Source organism: Drosophila mauritiana, chromosome 2R, assembly GCF_004382145.1.
Source record: "Drosophila mauritiana strain mau12 chromosome 2R, ASM438214v1, whole genome shotgun sequence".
Taxonomy (NCBI): domain Eukaryota; kingdom Metazoa; phylum Arthropoda; class Insecta; order Diptera; family Drosophilidae; genus Drosophila; species Drosophila mauritiana.
In genome coordinates this window covers 17,482,756-17,505,161 of record NC_046668.1, presented here as the reverse complement: position 1 = coordinate 17,505,161, position 22,406 = coordinate 17,482,756, and the positions used below count along the sequence as shown (strand labels likewise).

The 22,406-nt window shown below is 42.7% G+C and overlaps 1 protein-coding gene across 12 annotated transcripts; it reads right to left on the bottom strand.

Moving 5' to 3' along the window:
- Window positions 1-623: 623 nt before the first annotated feature.
- LOC117135713 (protein enabled) lies at window positions 624-22,259 on the bottom strand. Of its 12 annotated transcripts, none has more exons than XM_033296144.1 (10): window positions 22,056-22,259; window positions 21,535-21,679; window positions 4,923-5,244; window positions 4,629-4,861; window positions 4,014-4,251; window positions 3,147-3,872; window positions 2,921-3,079; window positions 2,639-2,860; window positions 2,463-2,583; window positions 624-2,391 (listed from the first exon to the last, which is right to left on the bottom strand). In XM_033296144.1, the coding sequence occupies exons 2-10, from the start codon at window positions 21,540-21,542 to the stop codon at window positions 2,363-2,365; spliced, it is 2,058 nt and encodes a 685-aa protein (XP_033152035.1). In that variant the 5' UTR covers window positions 21,543-21,679; window positions 22,056-22,259; the 3' UTR covers window positions 624-2,362. The 12 variants fall into 12 exon arrangements, with proteins under 12 accessions (XP_033152035.1, XP_033152032.1, XP_033152036.1 ...); XM_033296141.1 differs by having other exon boundaries at window positions 22,110-22,259; XM_033296145.1 differs by adding an exon at window positions 11,959-12,081 and having other exon boundaries at window positions 21,535-22,258.
- Between the last annotated feature and the right edge of the window lie 147 nt (window positions 22,260-22,406).

The following is a 22,406-nucleotide window of genomic DNA, read 5'->3' as shown; positions in this document are numbered from 1 at the left end:
CTTTGCCGCCGCTATTTTATTTTTCATCCGCGAACGAAACGAACACCAACCTTACTCGTTGAATGTCAAAGAGAGAATAACATTCGCTCATAACATTAATGTTAAAAGAGTAGCAGAGAGTACGTTGGAAATTATCGATATTTGTCGTCTTGGTATCGATAGCCATGTTTAGGCACTTGTTGCTCCCTGCAAATGTTGCGCAACATGGTTTGTAAAAAATTCGGTCAATATATTCTTTATTATATTAAATTTGTTGAACTTTTGAACTACGAAATTTTAACATAAGTAATATAATAATTTAAAATCCGAAAAATTCCGCTTTAGTCCAGGTCAACCAAGACAACCTCCACTTCCATAAATGTAGAAAATTTAAACAAATGTTGGGTTTTTTTACATACAAACGTAGCTGTTTATTTCACTTTACGTTCTTTTGTTGAATATGCATATAATGTTTTTGCGCTCATACTTCGTTCCCCGATCGCCGCCGCTCTATAACTTACGCCCCTTACCGATCTAAGTGAATCCGTTGCTGATTTTTAATATATATTTTGATCTCGAGTCAATGCTGGCTGCTACATCGTTTCCTCATCTCTTGTATGTATATTGAATATTCTGGTTGTATATAAGTGTATAATATATTTAATTTAATACATAAAAAGTTGCGCCCACTGCAAGGCGCATCGATTTTCATTTGCTTCGTTTAAAATAGTTTACGTGTGTTTAATATTAAATTGTTTCCATTGTTTTCGCAATGCAAAGATCATATATAAAAATACAAAAATCATAACATTTACATACCACACCGGACCGGACCGTGTGTGTGGCCGCCATATAACTAGGTATTTCATATACTCTATATAATCATATATCATATATCGACGCAACCTCGCACAGTCAATATAAATTATTGTTAAATTACAAAAAATTAAAATGTATATATGTATTCGAATTATACACAACTACCACTCTCTCTCTTTCACTTTTCAGTATAAATAAATTTTTGTCCACTTAATAAACAATTTCACTTCTTTATGCTTAAGAACTAAACTCTTCTTATCCCTTATCCTTCCTCTGCTCCCGCCTCGTGTCCTTCCTCTTTCCCGCTGTCTGATCCACCTTTTTTCCGATTTGCTTGGCCTGCTATCATTCAATAATTTCGCTATTTAGTCTTAGTCGTATATGGAAGTTGAATTGGTACGCATATGTTCAGGAGCGGCATTTTGCGCCGAGTCTGGGGGGGAGTGTACATTATTTATGGGCGTTCCTTTATATATTTATAAGTATTATTAATATGTATAATACGCAGCAGTCGATTGTTAATTTAGCTTTCTAATTTCGCTGTATAGATCGTATAGATCGCTGGATCGCAGTAATTATTCGTGTGACACTAATGCTAAGTTGCTCGAGCTAACTCTGAGTCCTGAACACCACGCTCAATTCCGCTTTGAACTGTTTTTTTTTTTTTTTTGTTTGTTGGTTTGTTTGTTTATGTTTCTGATTTGCTGAAGACTTGCTGGTTCTTAAATTGAGTCGTATGAGATCGTGTGCTTAGGAAAATGTTGTGGTTTTGTTGTAGGAAATGCGTGGAGTTTTTCCATTTTTTTCAGGACCTTTGATGGATGACGTTTGTGGAATTGTTTTTGAGTCGTAATACTAGTTCCCTTTAGGTTAGGTTAATGAGTAGTCCATATATATTAAACCATATATATATGTATATATGCATGTTTTTGTGGCTGTGTATAGAGAGATACGTTCTATGTATAATTACAAACGTTGTTCATTTTGATTTTTTGTTTTTTGTACGAAACAATAAAGAAATCCCGGCGAGTATAACGAACTAAAAGGTAGAGGTGGGGTAGTATGGAAAACAAACGAAAAAGAGGGGGATTACGATATACCGAAGATTGCAAGCAATTCTCTTGTTCTCACACTAAAATTGGCTTATAGACTTATGCAAAATAATGTACAACAGAGTTAGTTACATAACTTATAGAAGTCGGTAAGCAGTTCTTCCCATTAAAATATAATTACTTTGACTAAATGTCTCCTCATCGTCTGCATCTTTGTGTGTGTGTGTGTGTGTTTGTGTTAGCCTAGATGTTTGTGTTAACCTAGAGCAAATGCATCATAAATATGCGTATGCACATGCCATCACCTCGTCGATCGATCGTCAACATTCTGGCAATGTTGCGAACTTCGATCATCGAATACGTCGCGAATGCTTTAAATTACACGCCCGGCTCCTGGTGCTCTCCAGTCTCATGATTCTGATCCTGATCTTCGTCCCTTTACGGACGACAGCAGTGGTGTGAGTTGGATAGAGCCTGGTATACATTCGCGTTTATCGTGACAGCATTTTGATCTATCTGCGATTGAACTCCGATTTGATAGCTGCAAGGATTGTTGGAATATCAGTGTCAATTGAAAACTTTCTACCATACTGCTATTACTATGCCACCTACCATCTATGATCTCGTTTTTAACTTTCTGAATCTCCAGTCGCATTTCGCGCACAATCTCAGCCTTCAGTGTGTCCAAGTCGCCATTGGAGAGCGCCAGCGACAGGCCATCGCCATTGACCTGCTTTAGGGATAAAAGGTTATAGACCTCTAACGTGACCATGGTCGGTATCACCCACCTTGAGAATGGTCTCTTCGCTGGCACTACCGAATCGTTTGCGCATGGGTCGCGGGGACTCGCCGCCACTGTTCGTTGTATTGCTTCCAGCACCGCCCGAGTTACCATTCGCTCCTTCATGGCCACTTCCTGCCGATCCGCTTCCAGCTCCGCCGCTCAGCTTATGGGGCAGTGTATTGGACTTTTCCCAGGGGCGTTTTTTCACCTCGGCTTCAGGTTCGGGCTGCAATATTCCAACCAGTTAAGATATTGATTGTGGAATAAGTTGAACAAGTTGACTCACATCCTTCTTTTCTGCTTGGGCGCGTCGTCGTGCCAGCGTCTTGGCCATCTCGTCCATCATGGAGGCCATGCCATTAGAGCTTCGTCCGATGGTTCCATAGTTGCCGCTGCCTCCACTGGAGGTGCTGCTGCCGCTATTCTCCGGAGCAGAGGTGGTGACCTAAAAACAATAAACGGTAATACAATGCTTAGTCAAGTTGCATAAGTTAAATAAATTGATATTTTACCTTATTCTTTTTGAGCTTGAACTGCTGCAGCTGGGAGGCCAGCGAGCCCATGAGATCTGCCTGGGGATCTTCCTTCTTAGGCGCTCCTCCCAATCCCGGCGGCGGAGGAGGAGGTGGTGGTGCCCCTGGGCCGCCCGGTGCTGGCGGTGGTCCGCCACCCATTGCTGGCGGTGCCGGTGGAGCCGGCGGTGGTCCACCACCCATGGCTGGCGGCGGCGGTGCGCCGTTGAACATCTGTGGCGGGGCTGGTGGCGGTGGTCCTCCTCCAGCAGCTCCACCAAAACTGGGTGGTGGCGGGGGCGGAGCGGGAGCCGGTGGGCCACCTGGACCGCCCTGGCTGCTCATCCGGTTTAGAGGCACCTGACCTGGCTGCTGTTGCTGTGACGGATTCATTGGCGGCGGCATGGGTACCTGACCGTACGGGTTCTCTGCCTGCTGTTGGGGCGGAGGTACTGGTGGACCTCCGTAGCCCGGACCTGGCATCGCCGGCGCCTGAGGTGCCTGTGGATGCGCCTGGGGGAGCATCTGCTGCTGGCTGGCGTACACAACACTGTTGGCGCTCGCGGAGCTCGGGAGATGACCATGACCCACCATGTACATTCCACCGTTCTGGAGCGGCGGCTGTGGCGCTTGCGGCGGCTGCTGCTGCGCCTGCTGTGTCGGGTATTGGTGCACAGTTAGATTGGGATTAGAATTGGAGAGCACGTAGTGGGGTTGCTGATACTGCTGTTGGAGTGTGATGGTGGTGGTGTGTCGGGGTTTTCAGGAGATTCAGATTCAGGATCAAGCCAATTTGCCAATGAAATGAAACAGAAATACCGCATGAGGAAACTGGGACGGGGTGAGGCTATATCATATCCAACTCACCTGAGAGGGCGCATAGCCCGCCTGGACCATTTGCTGATATTGCTGCTGCTGCTGCTGCTGAAACTGTTGCTGTTGCGGCTGCTGCTGCGGTGCCGGGGGAATCTGTGAGTTCACCTGCTGTGGCAGGCCATTCGAAGTGGGTCCATTTCCAGTGGGTCCATAGTGGGATCCCGGCTGACCCATTTGCTGCGCCTGCTGCTGTTGGGGCTGTGGTGCCGGTGGGGCGCTGAGGGAATTCCTTTTTGGGTGAGCAAAGGTTCGGCGTGGGATGGGGATGGATCAATGAGTGATATGAGCGATGAGACACGAACTCGGATAAAAGTGTTGGCAGCTATTGCTCATGTGTAAGTGGATAGAAAATGTTCTTGCTAGAAAATGTATCTGCATCTGTAGACTAAGTGGAAAATGGTCTATAGGATTCATTTATAACAACCACGGATTTTCTGCTTTACAATGTTCAAAGAAAAGTGGAGTTCCGACTAAAATGTACTAATGACTTATTCTCATAAAATTGAATAATTCTTGAATGGTTACATCAATCGAGTTTGAGCTAATGGGTTTTTCCATTGCTATGAGCATGCCGTATCCAACACAATTAATGGAAATGGAGCCTACCTGCTGGTGCGATGATGACCCTGGGGCGTCGGCGGGCTCTGGGGGATGTTGTTCTGGTTGGTCTGCGAGGTGGGCGTCTGGGCCGAGGGCGTGACGTGCCCACCTATGCTGTTGTTCTGGCGCAGTATGGCTGCATCCTCGCTGGTCATCGTGCGATAGCCCATGTCCTCCTCATAGCCATTGCCATTTGTGGGCGGTCCACCTGGGTTGTTCGCCACGCGACCACTGAGCACCTGAGAAAGACATTCAAGTGTTAGCGAATGATACAGATTTTGTTGTGAAAGATGTACTTACTTCCAGGGCATGCATCATGGCCCTAGCAAAGTTCTCCGCATCATTTTGGCTCGAGAAGTTCAAGCCGTAGACGAATTTCGAATCGCGCCACTGATGAAATGTTGCCGTGGCCTGGTTGTACTTCAGTCCCTTCAGAATGGAGCAGTTGATGACCACCTCGTGATCCTGCAGCTTTCGTCCCACCACCCGGAACGTGTTGTTCTGCTGGTGGTGGTAGATCTGCACCTTGCTCAATCCCGACGAGCTGCCCGAGGGCACCCACTTCTTCTGGTTGTCATCGTACACCATCACAGAGGCCCGCGCCCCGATAATACTCTGCTCACTGCAAGAAATAATTGTGAATATCATGGTTAGTTGGGTCACTTAAATGGTATTGAATGGAACCTTGAATGTGTATGGAAATGATGAGGAGTTCGAGCTAAAAGTTGATAATAGGGAATAGCCCTTGCCTTGAGAAGAAAAGATATGAAAATGTGCGAGAAACATATATTATGTAGAACAATTCCATTTTATGATCTTACAGCTTCAAAACATATCTTTCAATGCCGCTTTTAAAGTCTTAAAAGTTCGTGGGAAACGAAACGGAAGTTGTGCTAACAAATTAGCCAAATTTGGCAACTTTATTATTTGCACAAAACGAGTTCAATAAAAGAGATACAAATATATTTATGGCTATCGTGGGATTGGAAGTAAAAAGTATATATTGTTCTATGTTAAGCTTATGTATTCATAGAAATCGATTTGCCGTCATAATAAAAAACTTCTTAGACTCGATTCCCAGAAAGAATGTCGCAATGAGCAGTCGTTTTCAGATCATTAGATCGGCTCTACAGTTTTCCCCTTGAAGAACCCATTCCACTGCACTTTACTGCACTGTGATCTTCAAGACTTTTTACACGCCTCGAGTGAGCAAGGGCTTTGATCTATGTATGCCCTCGAACCCCCTCTAATCCCATCGGTTTCAGGACAGGAAGTGCAATGCATTTCTTTGTATGCTCGCACACCTGTCATCCATCCAGCCAGATGATCGTCTCGAGTCGCACGGACCGATTAAATGATTCTAATGAAAGTTCTAATATGAACGTGTGTATGCTGCTTTCAACCTTTAGCATTTTCTTCCCCCCGGGACACTCAGTTGACAATTAAAGTCAGCCAGTGAAGTAAACATGGCCAGCAACAAATTAACGCCTTCATTGGAAAAATACAAAGGCGATGACGAGTTGCCTTGCCTTTTGCTCAACATGGCTATGTGTTCTTTCTATCCTACAGCTCCGTTCTTTTTTTTTCTGCCCCTTTTTTGTTTTTGCTAGCCTGCACCGCTCCAAGTTGCCTGAGCAGCGCCAAGTTACTCCAAGTTGCTCCGAGTTGTGTGTTACTGGGGGACAGAGAGATAATGACGGAGAGCAGCCGCCAAACGAGTCGAGTCGGCAGTATTCTCGCTTCAGACTTGGCCCGGCCAAAAGCCGCAAGTAGTTTTGCACTTAAATGGAGTGCGCAGATCGGCGGTACGGACGCCTGGACAGACGGACGAATCTCAATCCGAATACGATTCCGAATCCGAGTCGCAGTCTGGCTGGCACAGCTGTGCGCCGTTTCAGGGCCTTATATAACCACCGACAGATCGGAGCTAAGTCTTATGAGCCTGTCCGCTTTGATTTGCATCGAAATTCGTGGCAACGAAAGTGAAGTTTTTTTTCTGCACACTATAAGAAACTGCGAAACAATAGCGGTCAATCAGTTTTTTTAAATTTCTGTTTTTACAATCGAATCGATTTAAATCTCATAAATTGGATACTGCATATCCGAAAATAATTATAGGAAGTCGGAGTAGGCAAAAACATTGCTTTTGGTAAAAGTGTTTCACTCTTTTTAACAACTTTAATGCAACTTAAATTAGTTCAGTAATTCGCAGCAGCAAAGTAGTTGGGATTAGTAATGCACTTTATGACTAACTACTGCTCCACAATCAGTAAAAAATGCTTTCACTCGATTTTACAAAAAAAGTGCCTATTAAACGTGACAATTCCAAGATTTAAGGTACAATCATAGAACTGTATGTGTTTTAATACCATTTGATTATTAATAAATGGAAATGAGTTCATGTTGCGATGACTAAATCGGAAAATGGACACATGTGATACATAGTATTTGTATCGTTAAAGAAAGCAATTACATATTTCAGTACGAACTACATCTTAATCGTTTTTTTGCGCTGTGCAGCTGAGTGGAAAACCCAAATGAAAATCGAAAAATGGCCAGTTAAATGGGATGCTGAGGGTATGCCTATAATTGAGCCACTGGAAAATCGCTTTGGGAGCGTTTTCAATATGTGGCAGGTGAAATTTTCCATGCCTTGGGGATTTATTCGTGCGTTAAGCTTAAGTTTTCAAACTGCAGCGGAGTGCAAGATGCAGATTCGTGTGCACACGATAGCGTTTTCCAGCTTAATTGGCGTTAAATTATAATTATGATTAAACCGGAGAGTACGACGAGTGCTGCTCTGTGGGGGTTAAGAGTTCTTTGATTTACGAACGATCTCAGCTGAAGCTGAAAAACGCATTCAAAAGTCCAGGGCCAAGTACTACGTGCTGAGATTGGAGAAGTATAGTAGAGAAAAGTGGGGGAAATAGGGGATTATTACAGAACCCCAAGGACAGACGCATAGGGAAGTGGGTTACACATACGCAAAAATCGTTGTAATGCCCCCAATGAATTTATCTTTGACCGAATTATGGCGACGTTGTAATGTGTGGTGTTGTTTCTGCTGTTGTTGTCGGATCAGATAATGATGTATGTTGCTATAGAGATGTTGCTTGTGTTGCTGCTGTGCCTGCTGATGTTGCTGCTGTGTCGATAGTGTTGCTGTTGCAGTCGCAGTTGCTGCTGCGGCTGTGGCTGCTGTTGCCGTTGTCGTTCTAATTGAAAACGACATGGAGCAGCCCAGTTTGGAGGGTTGAGTTTTCGAGGGTTGGTTCGGATTCACCGAGGGATTCGAGGGCGAAACGCATTTGCGCAAAGTGGAAAAGATCAGAGATGAAGAGGAGGATGGGGACGGGGATGAAGTTAGGGTAGATGAGCTGGTTATCGATGTGGCTGCACTTGATGAATCTCTTTGCGTTGCCGTTGGTACATACAACATCTGATCCTGCTGCTGCTGAGATCTCTGTGGTGCCTCATAGATGGGTCCTGCCTTTGAACTAGCCTTGGGTAACTGCAACACCAACTGCTCGTGCTCATGGTAGCGTTGCCTCAGCTCCTGCTGCTGGTAGTGATGGTACATGGGATGACGATAGTCCAGCAAATCCAGCTCCTGCAGCTCCTCAATGCTGTAGTACTCCGACTTGGAGCCCAGCCCGCCGACTGGAGGCGACATCTTGTGGTGCATACTCTGGCTGCGGCGTATCATCAGCTCGCCGGAGTGACCAGGTGCCACCACCTGGTACTCGCATATGCCATTGCCCGGCTGCTGATGCTGTTGCTGGTGGTAGGCCAATATCGGAGTGGAATTGGCGGCACTCGATGGCTTCTTGCTGGTGAACGAGGTCTTCGCGTAGAGCTTCTTCATGGCCATTAACCGTTGGCCAATATTTGCAGAGGCGTCACAGACACTAAACAGATCCCACGATCGATCCCACACTTGAGCACACTATGAAACCGAACGATCGGATCGGATCGGATGTATCGTATTTATGTTTGCCTAGGCTCTTGGATCTTGGCTATTCGCTCTCTGCCCACTGGTCACTGATCACCAATCACCGATCACCATTCGCCGTTCCAAGATCTCTGCTGCACACGTCTGAACGCACTCAAGACCCGCTGGAGACTAAAGCCAAGATCCAGACCGAGATCGCGATTGGGTCTCAGAGACCGAAACGGTCTCTCAGTCGAGGCCAAGACAAACAAAAGCCGAGAAAAAAAAAATCTAAAGGCGAATGAGCAGAAAAGACGTGAGCGAGAAACTGAGTATATCGGCTCACAATCTGTATTTTTCTCTCATTTTTGCGGCTGCTGCGCTTTGAATTCGTCTAAAAGGCAAATAATTACACTTCAAAGTCAATAAAATAATGAGAAATGATGAGATGTGCTATGGCTGTTGAGCTGGATTGACCCCGAACTGGGAACCGAGCATAATGGCCAGGTAGATGGAGACCACAACCTGACTCACAGTCGCTTCAGACGATTCCCAAATGGCATGACAATTAAAAGACGTGAGGGGAAGTAGTCGTCTGCATAGAACCTATTGAGAAAAAACGTTCTCGTTTTACACGATTTTCGGTTGAGGAAAGGATGTAAGATCAAGGTATTTGAGATTTTGATACTCAAAACATAATGTAAACGCTTGAAACAGAGTTTTAAGCAAAAAAAGGATTGTTAGATCCTTAAAATATCCAAAATCTTCGGAGAGCTACAATGATACAATGACCAAAATCCTAAAAAATGAAATAAGTTCATTCTAAAAAATCTCATAATGAATTGAGGGGTATACGCTTACAACTTATCGCCTAGTTATGAAATTGTGCAAGTTCCTTCTCAAATTTCTCATGCAACTTCGAAGGGTATGCGATAAGCTCTCGAATCTTACAAAGTTGCGCCTGGGGCTTTTCTGCCGGCAATCTTGAAGCCTCGCCGACGTCTCGTGACCGTCGTTTAACCAGTTGGTCAGTCTGTCCATCCGCCAGTTAGTCTTTCGGTCAGTGTTTGTGATTCAGTGAGTTGGTTCCGTCCGTCAGTGCGATAATTACTTAAGAAACGAGCTCAATAATTTATATTTCCCCCTCGAGTGACTATTACAAGTATTTTTCCCTCGCTGCGTTTTTGTTTCCTCCATTTCAACTGTTCTTTGGCGGCGAAAAGCGACGGCGGCGGCGGCGGGAAATGGGGGGAAAACCTGGAGGCACAGCTTGTAGCATGTTATGAAAAATTCATATACAACATTGTCTATCTCAACTTGGAGCACTCAGCTCTCAGAGATCTGAGCCTCTGTTTCTGACTCGCTGGCTTATGTTTCAGTCTGATTCGGTTTTTTGCCCCACAACAATTCCTAAACGTAATTTCCAATTAACATTATTGTGGCCCATTGTAAGTGGTTGTGTAGTGGCTGTTGGTGGTTCACCGATCTCTGATTTGAGCCAACCGATTACCGGCTAGCTTTAATGGCTCTGTCAGAATGGTTCAGTTCGTTTTTTTACCCACTTTTTTTGGACCAGAGCGTGTGCCGCGGCTTAAATGATTTGGCAACTAAATATTTCTAAGGGGCACTACGAGTGCGAGTACTATAATCCATATGGCTGTCCATAAAGACCCGCAGGCAGACATCGGACTGGGAAAAAAAAGCATAAAAACAAACAGGGCCCACACATGTGAGCAGCGGAGTCACAAAGTAGGTTGCCAGGCAGACAGGAGACTCAAAACAGTTTGCCCATGGCAAACATCAAGAAGTGCTGGGGGACAAGTGGGGGCCTCAATCAATATCGAATATCACTGCGCGATGAACTCGTCACGGGAGGAGCGCTTCCTGCCGAGGCTGCACTGCGAGAAAATCCGTGCTCAATTAGTTTCAATATTATTATTGACTTGATAAGGTGTTGCAAAGTTGTATACAGAGTGTTTATATGGAAAACAATATTTTTCTATGCTTTAGATTCAGAAAGGAAACTGTAAATTGGTGAATTTTTAATGTAATTTTCATTTACATTTTTGGTTTGTTTATACTTTTTTCTCAGTAGTAACTAGCAACTTATAAAGCCTGACAAAAGCCTGGATTTGGGTCACATTGCAGCACCTCATCTCAGACCTTCTTATCCACTGGCACAGGTGACGATATGTTGGGATCCATTCAGCTTATGGAAACCGACTTCAATCAAGCTCACAGCCAAAAGGATTAACGTTGGACGTTCCGACGAACCACTCATATTTACTTATGTATATCCACATTCGTGGTGACTTAAACTCAAACACAAATAAGCCCGGGTAAACTCAGAACTCGTTTGATTTTGTACCGGTAAACAAAGAACTTTTTCAATTTTTCGAAAACGGTTCTTTCACTGAAATTCGTTTTGATTAATGCACACGATAAGCCGGCAATTATGGTACTGCAATTAGGGAGCACTTCACTGATCGAAATAGACGCATTTAATAAACAGGCGCCAGAGATGCATCTGCTCCTCACCTATTCGGTAGACTTCCATCGAGCGGCTCCGTGGGACAAATGTTACCCATTGAGCGGCGGAATTTCAACTGGGATACTCAGCGAACTGGACAAATTCAGGGGAAAAGCTGCGCACAAATTAAGTTTAAAGCACTCGCTGGCTAAGCTGACCGGATTTCCTTGGAGACAACATTTTAATGATGACACACCCAAAAATAAGGCAGAGAAAAAAAACTAAATAAACGCAAACTTGCAACGTTTTTGCTTATTCACAATTCATTTATCGTAAGGGGATGGTGTTCTACCAGCTTTTCAGCCAGCAAACTAACTCCCCAAATGGAAAGCCGCACCCCGCTTTTAGACCAAACAAATTATGGGGATTAATAAGCGAGCAGCTAGCTGCTCCACTTTTCGAAAATTAACGCCCCAGCCCCATCCCCAAGGAACTGGGTTTGGGTTAGCCATAAATTCTGGCAAATGAGCTTCCAAAAAGGTCGACCCATAAATTTTGCAGGCATCAATTTTTAAAGTGTCAAGTAAACAAAATTATGCCGAAGGCCAGGGAATTACAACTCAATTGAATAAAAGCATAAAATTGTCGTTTGATTATTGAAAAAAAAACGTATACTATATGTATGTATAATTCTGCCAAAAAGTTAAACCCACAAATGTCATAGACAATCACTTTTAAGGTGGCAATCACACTTTCAGAACATGCGAAGAGCATATGTGAATTGAACTCAATTTGAATGAAAGTCAGAAATTGTCGTTTGACTAATTGAAATGTCCTTCACAAGCGATTGACAACATAACTTGTATCTGGCAGATACGTAAGTAAGTGAGTGTTGTATCTATTCATTGTCAAATGTTCTGGTCGTGTAAACTTACGTCATTGCAATTTGGTTTCCGTTGTTTTCCTAGCTGCTGCCTTCAGCTTTCACGTTTCTCTTCGGTTCTCTGCTGTGGAGGAAAATTCGCTTCCAGTGTCTGGGCTTTTCAAGGGTATGAGATCTGCAAGACCGGAAAAGAAGAAGATACAGATACAGATATAGATACGATTACGGTTACAGCTCGTAAATCAAGTGCAGGCACACGTGTATCCCAGAGATACCACTTCTTTTGGTGGGAAAATCAATGCGAATATTCCCCCTTTTCCTTACGAGCACAAGTTTGCCAATTTCCTCCATCCAACGAGGGCCGTTTGCAAAAGTAGTTGTATCCCCTTTTTTCCACTTAGCTTGCTCCATTCGGAACCAATCGAACCGCCCGTCCTTTTTTCTGACCGAACGGCCATGAATTGGTATTGGCCACATCGTTTATGAGGCATTTGCGTAATGAGGCAATTGCTTTGGAAGCAGCCCAAAAAAAAAGGGTATGAAAAAGGTGAGGTCAACGCACCCGGAGTCGAAATGTAATAAAGTTAGTTGTTCCGCAAAATATCTCCCATGGATTAATCGATATCTGGGAACCTTGAAAACGGCACTGTTATATGCAGAACCCATCAATTAACCATCGACGGTAGTGAAAGCTGGTCTAACGAATTAATAACCCGCGCAGAACAATCAACTCGGTATTAGAACCGAACTGAAACGAATTGCTTGACTTTTTCTTTCCATCTATCTTTCTATTATTTTGGTCATTGACAAAAGACACAAGTCATAATGGAAGCCGCAGTAAACAAAAGTAAAATGAAACGAGGCATTTGCATTTTAGAGGCGGATAAAAAATCAGGTCAGCGCTTTAAAGAAGATCTGGGCCGCCCCTCGCGGCAACATCTTGGGCCAAGAATTTTGACCTAGTTTTCCTCCCCCCCAACATTCCCATTCCGCTCTGCCAAGCTCTGCCTCCTGAAAAACCCCACCGCCTGGAAAAACCTTCATTCAAAAGCACGCACTTGTAGTTTCAATTTTTTTTTACCCGGAAATGTTGTTGCAACATTGCTGCAGCAAAAAAAAAAAAATAAATAAATAAAAGGAGTCTGAGTTGGGTGACTTTTTTAATTGGAAAATGTTGGATTTACCCCCGTGTTGATGGGCCAACATTTTACCAGTTAATTTTCGCATATTCCAAAACAAAAGAAAGCCATTGAAGGGCAACTTCAAGGTGTGGGCGGCAAAATGGTTGGAATGGTGGGTGGCAGGCGCATATGTGCCGCTTCCCCCTGTCGAAAAAAAAAAAAGAAAAGCACACACCACCGAAAATTAAGCCCCTGGGCAATTATCCAGAATAAAAACCCGAACAAAATAAAACAAACAGAGAGAGCATGGGACAGCCAGAAATGAAGAACAAGTGAAATATTTGGCACTCGGCAGGCAAAAAGGGAGGATAAGGAAATATATTGGGGCAAGGGTGGTTTTGGACTCGTCTGGTTTGGGACAGCAACCCCTGGCCAAGAGTTTGCACTTTAGAATGGCTCTCCGTTTGGCAGGGAGGAAGTTCTCTAAGGGATCAGAGTTCATACACGGTGTAAATTTGTTACCGGTTCAAATTTCGATGTTTAACCCGGTTTCAAGGGTGACTAGCGCATATATCGGTTGACCAGCTCAATTGTTTACCAAAATAAATGCAAAGAACAATAATATTTAGCCTTAGTAATAGAGTACAAGAATACGATTTTAGTCACTGTTTACTCTCCTTGAGACACCATTTATTTTAAAGCGTTTTCCTGGTATTTTCACCTCTCCCGATGATGTCAGTGGGTTAGGAGTTGACTCATTTCCCTCCTCGCGTGATATTAACAATTTGTCAGCCCGAACGAAACCACTCTAGTGTCCTATTCACAGAAGGAACCATTGAGTCAACGCTCCTTCCCCAGAAACCCTATATACTCCCTTGACTCCTCCTTTCCTGCAATTTACTTCACCCACTACACAGTAATCAAAAAAATATAGTTTAGACATTTTTTAGAATTTTCAAAACGAATTTAACACATTTCACTATTAGTTATAAAGATGACTTATATATTTTTATAATAATAGTGTTGCATTTTTAAGGTTTAAAATTGATTTTTTGGCTCAGTGCCTCCATTCATTTTTCACTTGCAGCTCATAAAAGTCGCAACGAATCCTCATTAAGTCCGGCTAACTTTTCCTGCCCCCAAAACTCCCCCTTTCATTTGTCTTCATGCCACTCGCTTTATGCGGTAATTTCTGTTGTCTCCTCTGCTGCTGTTTTCTTTTTTTTCTTTTTTTTTCAGCCCCAAGGGGAGTGTTTCGGAGTTGGAGCTGCTGGATGGTAACTGGTTTTGGGGCCAGGCTTTGTCCGCGTTTTTTCCACTCATTTGTGGACTCCCGAGTAGGGACTTTTGGCCACGGTGTTTTGGGACCTGTGCGCACACACGTGTTGGCCAAATGGAATTACTGCACAATTTTAATGCTTATTTGGGTCGCACTTCGGTACTTGTGATCTTGCCCGCTGAAAGATCTAATTGATCGATTTGCGAAAGGAGCTGGCGATAATCGATGGATGCTTTGGGATGGATTGCTTCGCAGAAGAATGAGACCTATAGTTTTGGGATGAGGAAACAACTGTGTGTTCCCTGTTGACCTGAATTCCCAGGCATATCAAAAAACATGGCTAGCCAACCGGCAAGTCATCATTATCATCATGAGCTTCTTCTTCAGCGTGTCTTGGCTTCTTTATTTTCTGTGTGTTCGCCTTTGGCAGTAGCTGCAAATTAAAAACATATCTACAAGTTATTAATTTGGCCAAAGATGTTGCAAGTTTTTTCCCTTTTGTTTAGGGCGTGGCTGTCGTCTAGGAATTAACCCTGGACAGCCGACCGTCTTTGCAACTTAATTCGTAGATCGATCTTCGCTCTGATTCGTGGCGGAAAATCGAGGAGTGGAACTGGCATATTTGGAAAAACATTCAAGTTGTTTTTTCGGTCGGCGTTTTGCTTCAAAGCGTAAAGTTAATGGAGCGCGGCAAATTTTTTTTTTGTTTTTCTTGTCAGCGATAATTATTGAATAATGATTCAATTGTCTGTTGTTGTCGGTGTTGTTGAGGAATTTATGTTCTCCCAGCTGATAAAAAAAAAAAAGCCAGAGAATCAAGTCAAACATTTTCCACCACAAAAGGGGAAGTCTATTAAATTATTACACTGTCACTGGCACAATGGAGTGTGGTGCCCACAAATTCTGTGACAATGCAGCACCGCCCGCCCACCAACCGCTTTCCAGCACTGGCTTTTCCACAATCCGCTGGCGGTGCACAAAGTTCAAGTGGGGAGCATCATAAAAATATCATAATCATAATATAATCTAAAGGGAAACGAGTGAGTAAGAACACTCAGGCGAACCGAAGCTAAAATACCCTCGCATCAAGGAAAACTATTAGGAATAACATTAGTTACAAGTGTAAAGTAGAGTTATTCGACAAAAAATGGCCTTAATCATTCACAAAGTTAAATTTGATATTTATATCATATAAATATAAAAATATTTATAAGCTTTCTGTATTGTGGAATTCCTAGCATAGTTAGACTTCCTTTAAAGGGTACAAAATAAATCCAGAAATGTGGGAGTACAAAGGGAGGAGGAAAGTGAGAAAAAGCCGAGAAAAAAGGGTGGGGAAAAGTCACTGCAATTGAGCGAGAAATAACAATAGAAGCGGGACGGGAAGGCAGCCAACAAAAGAGTTCAAGTTACAAATTGTGCAGGAAGATAGGAATGTGTGAAGGGGCAAAAACGAGACGGACGGATCACGGGAGTGAGCGAGATAGACGATTGCAACGCCACCTGTGGGCCATTCCGCAAACCGCTCAAGAAGCATCTTAAAAACTGAAACCAAGGCGAAAAAAAGTACGAATTTGAAGTTTAGGTGGAAGCTTTTAGTTGAAAACAAGAAAACGAAAGAAATCCCACCCACTTTTCACTTCCCGGCGATGGTGTTTTTGTTGTTGCCATTTTATATTTCCCGTTTTCGTTGTTTTGCCGACGCTGGAAACTTCAGACTTGAAGACCGAGAGACCGGAAGCACTTCAAGTGCTTGCAATTCCATTGAGCAAAGTGCGGGGGCTATAAAAAGGGGATCAAGGGGTAAATGTGTGGTGGGATTGACTTTGCAATCAACTTCGCCTGCAACTTTGACGCGATTTGAATTCGGTTTCCATCATCATACCAGATTGCTGAAAAACCCATTGGGGATATCAGCCGTACTATAATTATGTGCCCTCAGCTGTTGATTTTTTATTTTTTGAAAATCACTTTTGGCAGAGATTTACACATATATTTGGTAGCCTCCAACTCGGGACAAACATGAAACATATATATTCCCTGAACAACTGTATTTATTGAGGATTTATCAGCGGAGCACTTCCCGTTTTCAAGTCGAGAGGGAAGCATTCGCATTTGAAGATAACGCGTTTATCTGAAATATTTCTGGGGCCTTCGCTTTTGTCAATGATGGCGGATCTTGCAACATGAAAACTCCCACAACAAAATTCAATTAGTATTTGGTGTTCCGAGAATTCTTGATATACCCAATATTTTTTTGCGCACTTTGCTTTGCTCCGCACATTTTCATGATCAATTTTCACATCGTAATTTACCTTGAAACGGAAAACAAAAAGTTTTCTTGCTTTGCTGCTTTTTTTTATACTCTTTCCCAGAAGCGCGTCCAAAAATAAACTTCTTGTTTATTGTTCGAAATGGTATTATTTTTGGCCAAATACGGTTAATACCAAGAAAGCCTACTTCAAAACCCATTCCCCAACTCAGTTTAAACAAATGTAAATTGTAAATTAGCCGCAGACAACATAATTTCGTTTTAATTAATCTGCAACTCATAGAAATTACAAGGCTCGCATATCTGAGGCACTGCATCTGCAAAGGGGGATAAATAAGCAGACATATTCATATATGACCATATATAGTATATACAGCTAGCCAAGCGTTAGAGCGTGAAGTAGTAGCAGTCGGGCCAGAAGACGAGCTCAAGAAGATGGGGAACCCATGAAACTGTGGGCTAGGTCCATGTATTCCACGGCTTTTCATCTTTTTTTTTTGCCGCTTGCCGTTTTCTGTTTGTTGTGGCAAAATATCTAGGCCGTAAAAAATGGTTAAACGCCAGAGCAATTACCAGGCCAAACAGCTTGAGGAGAACGTGGCTAAGTACGAAGTGCGATGCCCATGGCCAACTACAGTGGAGGTCTTATTAAATGTACATACATCTTCAGGACAGGAGAAGAGAACTTCTCTGGCGACTCACATTTCATGGCTTACATTTTTCTGGCATATGTATGTTGTATACCAAAATGCAACAGAAGAATCCGAAAGACAATGAAAGCTTCCACTTAAGCGAAATTTCATTTCTGAATTTTCCGCTTATCTGTGCAGTTTGCGACCCGGTTATATCTGCAATTTATGCCATATATAGCCTCTCGTATTTATCATATATACACATTTGTGTTTTATGCATACGCAAACAGGGCACATTTGTATGAGAATGTTCAAGTTTAATCTGAGTTGACTGACGCTTTTCAGCGCTGCGATTGCAACAAGCTATAGAAAGAATTAAGTTTTTGATAAGATGATAGAATATTGGTTACCCCTTAGGTAGGTGTGTACACTATTCTATTTTCTGAAGGTTTATTAAATCACATTATTCTTCTTTATCTGGAAAAGTTAGAACATGTGCTTAAACAATCTTCCTAACAAGTATGTACTCTTGCTAAATAAATAGCGATGATAATGAATTTTAGCTTTATAAACATTCCAATCTCGACAAGCGTCATGTGCTCTTTTGTGGTTTTCACTTACAGGGTATCACCGTTTCCAAAGTAAAGATCTCAAAGTACATAGCTGCATTACTTTCCAGTTTTCTGCGATGACAGCTGTCTCTTGTTGTCTGGATCGCTAATTCCCTCCATTAACTATTACTTAATTGCCGCTTGACACGACGCCTAACCTAAGCTGTATGCCCCCATTTCCCCGCACTTTCCCATAGCTGGCGATAAAAGTCCAATCAAGATAAGATTGTTTTATCTGTCTAGCTCAGTTTTTGTGAGTCATATGCAAAATATTATAGTTTCAGCAATATCCAATCCAATCAAATCAGATCAAATCATTTCCTGAATTTGCGCAGAACATTGTGAAGAGGCGAAACAGACACACAAATCCAGAGATATAAACAAAAACAATTGATTGAATCAACAAGCGGCCAAGTGAAAGATATTAATTAGTCAGCGTGGCATGGGGGCATATAAAGGGGAATTCTCTAATGAGAAAACCCAAACACGTTCCACACATCCGATTCCGATTGGCGGTCTCCGTTTCTGTGGATCATGAATTATGCAGCCGGCGTTTAATAAATATATTTACTGCATCGGAAGAAACACAAACAACGTAACATTCATTTAGAAAAAAAAGGAATCATAAGAACTATTATAATCATCTTCTATAATGTTATATACCATACAAAATCTACTTAGTGGGTATAAATAATGTATCAGCAAAGTAAAATAATACTATCCATAGACCCAAAACGTCTATTACGATACAAATTTTTCTCAGTGTACAATTGATTTATTGAGAAATGGCCATGCAATTGCTGGCTAGAGTTGCTGGGGTCCCATGGAGTTTTAGTTATAGAGTCATTAGACAAAAGATCTGTGTCACGAGCCATTTCCTTGGCCAAGTGGAAGGAAGCTAGCGGTTAAGCAGAGAAAGAATCGGGCAGAGGAAAAAACATGTCTCAAGATTCCGATTCCTAGGCTCTTCATGTTGGTCCCGCATCTCCATAACTCACACACAGATTCAGATTCCGATGCGAACTGAATTGAAACGGATTGGTTGGGATTGGATGACTCGAGTCGAGTGCGGAGAGTGGGAGGAAATGGCTGTGGATGGGGATGTGGAAGTGGACAACAGGCCTTGGCAGCAACAACAATGCGGAAATGTTAATTGGATTTGTTGTGGCATCCATGTGGGTGGCTCACCATAGACATCTCTTTCAGAGTTCAGGGGTCAATGCATCGACAACCATATCAGCCTCTCCGCTTCGCTCTTTGTCTTCCGCTTGAGGCTAAAGCTGAATGATACGACACCCGAGGTTACTCACAGAAACGAAAAGTTGACGCGGCCAGTTGATGATTCAGATTCAAAGGTATTTTTTCGCTTCAGTTTCTTTCCGATGCATCCGCCTTAAATACCTGGAAGTTTTGCGTAAAACCCAGCGTTCCAAACATTTAGTCATCGTAAAAATGCCAAAAAAAAAATGTAATGCCAACAGCAAGGGAATGTAAACAAGGGAAGAAGTGCTATCTCTCTATTTCACTTTAAATACAGTAAAGCGTCGACAACTAAAACAAGTTGTGGTAACTTTGCTCAATAAATTCAGCATAAGTCAATTTAGAAGGTGCATCAAAACTGAAAAACTGTAGTTCAAGGAGTTGCCATAGTAAATTGTCCATCTTAGAGACGCTTGACTGTAATTCATTTTAAAGCTGATAAAATGGAAATGGGGCAAGCAAAAATAAAACAAAAACAACTACAAATGGGGGAGCATGTTGTCTGTTTGTTATTAACCAAAGCGAATCGTAAAGCGAGGACATGTGTGTTTTGGTTTTGTTTTCCGCTTCATTCGGCGGGGTTTACTTAAGCTTTTTATCTTATCTAGTAGCAGCTGGAAAACTGGGCTAACGGTGTTCAAATAACTGTGTCGTCACACCCTCTTTCTCTCTCTCTCCCTCCCACACTCCATACCTCTCTCTTTCTATCGCAACACCTTTCCCGTTCTAATGCAACAATTACGAAATCCGCGTTGCATGCGGCCATGTGTTTTCAAATCGGTTTTGCCCAAGGGAAACCCAAAGAAGAGGGGAAAAGCATAACGAAGAGTAGGCCAAGAAAGAGGTGGGAATAAATGGTAGGTAGCAAGCTGAATGCAAATTTCTGGAACTGAAATGGAACTTCCCCTACTTCCATTATCATATGGCGCTTCGAGATATGGTAATCTTATAACATTGCATAGAAAAGAGTACAATTCAAATTAGGAAAACTATAGAGGTTTTTATAATAATACTATGTAGATTGAACTCTTTCGTCTTAAATCTTCTTATTTACTGTTAATTGAAAAACATTCAACACTTGATTATAGTAATGCAGTTTTGTTTCGAAGTTATAAAACTAAACTATAGTTTGGATTGTTGAGTAGTCAACGACAAATGGTTTTCATAATAACCCACCTTGATGTTGAGTAAGTTACAAGTGGGTCTTTTAATTGAATTGCTTGCCATGAAACGCTGATTTTCAGCCCATTTGCGAACGGGTTTCTTCGGTTTGAGCCCTATGAGTGTGGCATTGTTTGTTTGTGTCGGGTCTTTGGCCCGCTTCATTTGGCAGGCGAGCGTAAAAGCCGAAAAATGAGTCATGGCAAAGTTGGCTGTCATTTCATTTCAGGGCTAAAGGAGTTTTGCAGTCTTGGTTGGTTAGTAGTAGTAGTTGTTGTTGTTGCAGTTGCAGGCTGCTGGTGCATTGACATTTGAATGTTTGCTGGCAATAAGGGGTGCGGGAAGGGAAGGGGGGCAGAGCTTGAAGTAGAAGTGGAAACGGCGACTGGAGAGCTGTGGCATAAATTAAAGTTCAAACAAACACGAAGAAGAGGAGGAAAATTGAGGCTGCCCCACCCGCACAATCTGCGCATCTCTCTCTCTCTTTTTTTGGGAGCTCGCTCTCTCCGCGCCCCTCGCTCTCTCCTTGTGCTCCTTTTCATTTGGCAGGTTTTTGTTTGTTTTGCGGCGAAAGAAGCCTGGGAAGAAGAAGAAGAGGCAGTGCAGTTGCAGCCAAAACAAGAGGAATAACAACAACAAAGGGAAGGAAGAGCGAGAGAGGGGAGCTAAATAAGTAATTAAAGCAGAGTCGAAAAGGAACAGCTGCCCCTTTTCTTCTTCTTGGAACTCCAAAAACGAAATCAGCAGCAAAACCTTGGGGCTTTTTAATAAAGGAATTAAGCTACCACTCCAAGAACTTGTTTTAAAATACCCATAATATATAATATTGTTTATTAAACTTTATTTTCATAAAATATATAAAAGGATCCCCTACAACTTTAATCCACACCCGCCCCTGTACAAAACGAAAACAGGTTTTGGGTGCAGGCAAAAAGCAAAAGAAGAGCAGCCAAAGTAGCGACAGCTGTTTTTAAAGGGCCCACACTTAATTTGCGCAAATCTAAGCGAATTTAAATGTTGGCGAAACTATCTAAAAACTGCCCTCGCACACACACACACGCACGCACGCCGAGGGAAAAGGGAGAGGTGCGCAAAAAAGGGCGTGTTTGTATAGGAAGAAGAAGAAGCAGTTAAAGAGGAAGGCAGCAGGAGGAAATTGGCAAACAGCAAGGGGGCTTTTGAAGATGAAACAGCAGCACATATCATTATAATGGAAAGCATATAAATCGAAAAAATCAAGTGCATTTCCTGGATTAAAAATAAATTCTTGCAGAAAAGCAACAAAAACTTACCACAACATTTTGGTTGATTCCGTTTCCACAGCAAAAATGCGTTGGTATTGGTGTGCGGCGTCTGCTCCGCTGCTGCTTCTTCTTCTTCAGCTTCCCACAAAGAGAGAGGGAGCGAGAAAGAGAGCGAATTGCAATTTTCACGTCTCTGGCGGTTTAGAAAATAATTGTGATTTAGATTTTTAATTAAAATGCTTGACTTCTTTTCGGGTTTTTGATTGCACACACACCACACGCAAACCGAAACAAACACAGTTATGAGCGTGAGTTAGCAGGAGAGAGAGAGTGAGAGTGAAAGAGAGCGGGCGGGCGGGGGAGAGGAAGAAGCGAAAACTCCTTTTCAAGGAGTAGACACCAATTTTTCTCGCCTCTCTCTGTCGACGCGAAAATAGTGTTTCAACTTGGGCGATTGCTCGATTTTTGTTAATAACAGTACACCAGCACACACATACACACACTTTTCGCGAGCCCAGGATGTTCTATAAGATGAGCTCCTTTTTCCCCAAAAACTATGCGATCTTTACTTGTTTTCGTGCTTTGTTGTTTGCGATTACTATTAACTCAATCCAATCACTCACAACTAATCGCTGGCGTTTGGCGGTGTCATTTCCGCGACAGCACCAAACAAATCAAAGGAAAGGCGGCGTTTTTCCCGGAAAAAACAGTCCGTGTCCGCTTTGCGTTCCGTTTCGATTCGTTTTTCGCGACAGTGTGCCCAGATGGTGATATACCATTTACGTTGAACGCTCACGACCATACATAAATTCACTCAAAAATCTTGTTTCCCCAAAATACCATCGTGAGTCATAGACTAGTCTGGGCATACTTAAGAACGATTGGAATCATTTTAGTTTGATTTAAATGTATATTCAGAT